The following is a 6,129-nucleotide window of genomic DNA, read 5'->3' on the forward strand; positions in this document are numbered from 1 at the left end:
AAAATTAAAGTTTAAACATATTTTCAATTTTTAAACTTAGACACAGAATTAAAATCTGTGTTGTCTCAAACTTATATTTTGGCCTCAATTTTTAAAAATAAATGATTACATTATTTTTAATCCAAAGATATTAATATTTTTTTTAACATATTAAATAACTTTTCATACTAATATTTAAGCTCGTTAGAATGTTTCAAATTGAATAAATAGTTTAAATATCAATATAAAACTATACTTGACACATTAAATGAATTGAACACAATTTAGTTATTTTTAAAATTTAAAAATTAAATTGTATGTCTCAAACAGAAAAATAAATTAGTTAAAATTTTTAAACTAAAAATATATTTAATCTTAAAATTAAAATCAGAGAGACATGAGTCCAAGAGTTTCCCGGTATGAATAAAAGATTTGGTTTTCTAGAAATAATCCTAGCTCAATTTCTGATTACTTTATACTAAAAATGTATATTAATAATATTTCAAAGTTAAACTCTTGTTTTGAATCCAAACTGGGTTTTGAAAAGGGTTTATACATTTTTGAGTGTTGTCTAAGAGAGGAGAGAGAGAGGCTATGGAGGGAGCATCATACGCGCGCATGCCGAGGGTGAAAATTCGCGAGCTCAAGGATGATTATGCCAAGTTCGAGCTCCGGGATACGGATGCGAGTATCGCGAACGCGCTGCGGCGCGTGATGATCGCGGAGGTGCCGACGATCGCGATTGATCTGGTGGAGATAGAGGTGAATTCGTCCGTGCTGAACGACGAGTTCATAGCGCACAGACTCGGACTCATTCCGCTCACGAGTGAGCGAGCCATGTCCATGCGCTTTTCACGTGACTGCGACGCGTGTGACGGTGACGGCCAGTGTGAATTCTGCTCCGTGGAGTTTCACCTTAGGGTTAAGTGTATGACTGACCAAACCCTCGATGTCTCCAGCAAAGACCTTTACAGTTCCGACCCCTCCGTCGTTCCTGTCGATTTCTCTGACCCTGCTTCCTCTGATTCTTCCGAGAACAGGTGCGTGCTTTTCTTCATTTTATTTTTGGTTTCAAACCCTTGATTTTTAAATGAGTCTTTGTTCATTTCAACTGGGTATTTTGTTTTTTTCAAATTGTTGTTCTTCGTTTTCAACTGGGTATCTAGATTTTTGAAATGGTCTTAATTGATTTCAAATGGATGTTCTTCGTTTTCAACTGAGTATTTGGTTTTGCCGTATGGGTTTTCTTTTTCTCATGTGTTTATTTCTGAATTGGCATTCTTCGTTTTCAACTGGCTATTCAGTTTTTTCATATGGATATTCTTCATTTTGAATTGCGTGTATTCAGGGGGGTTATCATTGTGAAGCTGAGGCGAGGACAAGAGCTGAGGTTGAGAGCGATAGCTAGGAAGGGGATTGGCAAAGATCATGCCAAGTGGTCACCTGCTGCAACTGTCACTTTCATGTATGAACCAGAGATTCATATAAATGAGGATTTGATGGAGACACTGACTCTTGAGGAGAAAAGAGAATGGGTTGATAGCAGCCCTACACGTGTGTTTGAAATTGATCCAGTAACACAACAGGTTTAGGTTCTTCTCATTTGTTTTCTTATGAATTTGGTTATGCTCTTTCTACCATTGTTGTGTTATCTTATCCATATTCTTTGCAGAACTACAAAATTACCTCGCATGTCTTATGTGTTTGGTGCTTAAATGCTAGTTTGTTTGATCACTTTAGTGTATTGTTTTTTTTTTTTTGAATTTATCATAACATATGCATGCCGATTATTTCTAATCAAATTCGCAAGTTTATGCAAATCCTTTAACCTGAACATTGTGTGCTTTCTCTTCAACCATTTGAATTAAAGTGGAGAATGAAGTGCAACTAGAGGTACTTCGTTTGTTTTGTTTGTGTATTCAACGATAGACACTAGTAATTTGATGCTTTTGAAAGCATGATGCTGCTTGTGTATAAAATAAATAATTCGCAAGTTTGTTTTTCAGCTAATATGGATAGGCTTATAGAATGGCATGCAGAAGGCACGTTCAGTATTTAAGACGCAATATGTTTTCCAGAGCATAAGCACTAGAGAACTAATGTTTTGGGAACTTCCTGTTCATCTGAATATACATGAACTTACAACTCTTATAGAGAACTAATGTTTTGGGAACTTCCTGTTCATCTAAATATACATGAACTTATAACTCTTATAGAGAACTAATGTTTTGTGAACTTTCTGTTTTGTGAACATTTTTACCCTTAAACACTTTGTTTTAATAGGTTGGGGGTAGGGTAAGGACCAACACAAATGAGTGGTTCATCCTTGATTTTTGTTGTTATTTACTATGTGTTTGCTTTACCCCCTGGACTTTTTATTGTTAATTATGGATATATATTGAATTTGCACCCTTCCCACTACATGATCAGAATGTTTAATAAACTAACTCTTGCGTTCCCATGCTTATCATCTCTTGCGTTACAGGTGTGACTTTTTATTGCTAATCATGTATATATAATGAATATTAACTAAGTGGTTGACTTTTCAATTTTCCTCATTATCCTGCTTTCTGCTACTGCTACATGCTTGTGTTTTATGGTTTGGCCATTATCTGAGATTGATAACTATAATCTCAAGTGCCAAGAAAAAGAAAAACAAAACATCGCTAGAATGAATGTGAAGGACTTGTACCGATTCAGTTTTAAGCTATCAATCTCATAGAGAATCTTGAACCGCAAAGAAATTTACTGTAAACGAGAATTTAGTATCAAGATTTGCTATCCAGCTCATGAGGGGTGGGTGTATGGTATTCTGGAGCATTATCTACTGAAGATATTGTTGTCAAAGGAAGGCACATTAAGAGTTCTTAAGTGTATGATCTATCTGGCTAATTCTGTCAGCACAATTCCATACATATTTTTGTCTATTTTGAAATGTTTATATGCGGTGCTTAAACTTAACAGTTAATATCCCTTTTTGGGTTCAATTTGTTTTGTTGTAATGAATCCTTATTTGATATAATTTGCATTATCGAATTAGAAGATTGAATTTTTCCATCTTTGAAAATCAAATGTGATGTTTTTGGCATTTATTAGGTAATGGTGGTTGACGCCGAGGCATACTCATATGATGATGAGGTGATCAAGAAAGCAGAAGCCATGGGCAAGCCTGGGCTTGTGGAAATCATTGCAAGACAAGATAGCTTCATATTCACAGTTGAATCTACTGGAGCAATTAAAACTTCTCAATTAGTACTAAATGCCATAGAAATTCTCAAGCAGAAGCTGGATGCTGTGCGGCTATCTGAAGATACAGTGGAGGCTGATGATCAGTTTGGTGAGCTAGGTGCACATATGCGAGGAGGATAACTGAGTTGATTGTATTAGAAGGATATCAAATTTGTTTCCCTGAACTTGTTTCTTTCTTCTTCTACTTAACTGAATAGCTGCAGCATGTTTTAACTTGTTGGGTCGAAGATGCTAATTACTATTTTCCCCCTTGAAGAACAACATAGATAGTTGTTATCTTTCACTTATCATTAGGCAGATTCATGCACACAGAACTTCTATCCTCTTCTCATGCTTGCTTCCTTTATTTCGTTTATAATGGTGGAAAGCAAAAACTCAAGTCTGCATGTCTTAAGCAGCTCCAAGTCCTTTAAAAGCTTTTGCCTTTCTGTTGTTTGGATCCTGTAAGCTTGCCATATACTCCATATGATGCAATATCTCTTCAGTTGAATGTCACTTCTCCCTTCATTCCTTTTATGCTCGGTGCTTTGGAAATCGGAGAAGCTTCATTTACATGCTTGGAACCGGTTTTTGAACTCACCCTTTGATGATTTTTAATACTTTTTAAATATATTAAAAGTAATTTTAATACATTAAATTAATGTAAGACAAAATAAAAAGATACTAAAATGGCAAATATCACTTGGTGGAGACAAGGTTCATGTGAGAAGGGTTGGAATGGTAGATGTGAAGCAATGAGTTGTGCAGTTGTGAATTCAATTTTCATGGAAAGAAGGAAGAAGAACAAGAGTGCAAGTGATAAAAGAAAGAATTCCGTTATCAATTGTAGGATTTTAAATTCGGATTTCAAAAGATTAAAAAAAAATGTCTTGAAAGTTTTAAAAGGTTTTGGGAGAATGCAAATTTTTTAAGAACTTGTTATCAAAATGTTTTTAATTTAAATTTTAAACAATTTAAAACAAACCTATTAACATTCAAAAGAATTTTCAAGAATTTAAAGAATTTCATGCTTTTAGAAGAATAAATCTTGAGTATCATTCATCTTTTCGGATTTTTTTAATGTTAAATACATATTTTAATTGTTATTCTAATTTGTAAATTTACGTGAACCAAATTGTTTTTTTTTTGTCGGAGCTAATATGAGGCTAATATTAGGTTGTTTCTTCCTGCCCCTCCGTAATTTCATTCTACACTTCCATTAACTCAAAAATTCTAATTTAAGCCTCTTTGAGTTCTAAGATGTCGATCAAGATATGTTCCAGAATACACAATACGGATATGTTTTGAAATGTATAATCTGAAAGGTAAAATTTATATTTTAGATTGTACATCCTAAAATACTCTCTTTGTATTCCGAAAAATATAATGTGGAAAACAAATTTTATATTTTGACTTGAGCAGGAGAATGTAGATGTGAAAGTAGAGGTCTGGTGAATGTGCAGAAAGAAAACACACCGGCAGAAGTGGAAGGGACACCGGTAGAGGTGAAGGAAGAAGTGGGAGATGGGTGCAATGATAGAGAAGGAAGAAGACGTTGAGATTGGTATCGCTCGGCACAATGTTTAAGAAGGTGAAAACAGCAAATAACTAATAGGGAAGTAGTGAATTGGTTCTTTTAAAAATTATGATTTTCTTTCCGTAATTTCTTTCAACACTTTGTAAACAAAAAGTTTAAGAATAGAAAAAATTACACAAAAAGATTTTTATTCCGGTTCGAATCAACAAATTCTACGTCCAGTCTTTAATCATTATAAAAAGTGATTAACCTTTTCATTATGATTCAGTTTCAAATAACAATCAAAGTTATGCAAAGATTAGGAACATAATATACCCTCCTTTGACACAATGGAAAGAAACCAACCCAATCAACTTGAAGAGGACCGCTTGGACCTTAAATGCACTTATTACAAGTTTTTCTTTTTTACAAAACTTGATTGAACTAACATTTAAACTCGGAGAACTTCCTCAAAATTTATCTATGCTCTCAAGTAGTTTAGACAACCTCTAAAAGAAAAATTTATCTGCTCTCAAGTAGTTTAGGCAACCTCTTAAAGGTTTAGGAATAATGTATACATAGGCCAAAGGTTAGGAAATAAGAAAACAGCTTTGAACTATCAGTGATAATCAATTACCATAAGTGATAATTGATTATTTCAGACCATTATGAGTTTTTAGAGAACGTGAAAATAGATTATCTTAACTTTTCTTCTTCCTCTTTAATCACATTCACCTCTTTAATCACATTCAACACCAATGACTTTGTCCACAACACCAACACCAATAAATTTAATTACTTGAGCGTGACTAGGAATATGTTCTACATATATTTCAAACTCAAACTCAAACAATCATAATCCTAAACACATGTTCTCAACATTATAAGAAAAAAAAAATAGTATACTTTGAACTTACGAAACTTCCCCAGTACCAAGTCCACTTTGTCTTTTTTCAAATGGTAAATCGCAATTTCGTTGAACACCAACTCCAAACCAAGCACAATCTTTGTTTTTGTTGATTGAAAGAGAATCCTCCAGTTTGACTCCTCTCAATTTCGATTTCAACACTTAACCCTAACTTGAACTTCATTTGAAATGTTATCAAATCTACTGATAACCAATTTCAATTTCGATGTTAAAAATTGTATGTCCGTGTGTATTGATGATATGACACGTGTCACCTAAAAAAAATAACAATATTGATTTTAGAAAAATAAATCCAGAACTTTCTAAAAAATGAATAATAAAATTAAATCAAAGTTTCAAAAAATAACTAAAATCAAAATCATATGATAATTTAAAAACTAAAAACATAATTAATTGTACAAAATCTTAAATACAAGCTTTTTTGTTAAGAAAAAATAGTTTCTTTTACGTTTTCTTTCATTTACTGCTGATTCGTCTT

The 6,129-nt window shown here is 33.2% G+C and overlaps 1 protein-coding gene across 1 annotated transcript; it reads left to right on the plus strand.

Annotated features, from left to right (window-relative positions):
- The first annotated feature begins 503 nt into the window (after nucleotides 1-503).
- Nucleotides 504-3,744, plus strand: LOC106765660 (DNA-directed RNA polymerases II, IV and V subunit 3). Its single transcript, XM_014650346.2, has 3 exons — nucleotides 504-1,019; nucleotides 1,328-1,565; nucleotides 3,076-3,744. Exons 1-3 carry the CDS (start codon nucleotides 574-576, stop codon nucleotides 3,346-3,348), a joined length of 957 nt encoding a protein of 318 aa, XP_014505832.1. The 5' UTR covers nucleotides 504-573; the 3' UTR covers nucleotides 3,349-3,744.
- Nucleotides 3,745-6,129: the final 2,385 nt, after the last annotated feature.

This window comes from Vigna radiata, chromosome 7, assembly GCF_000741045.1.
Source record: "Vigna radiata var. radiata cultivar VC1973A chromosome 7, Vradiata_ver6, whole genome shotgun sequence".
Lineage (NCBI taxonomy): Eukaryota > Viridiplantae > Streptophyta > Magnoliopsida > Fabales > Fabaceae > Vigna > Vigna radiata.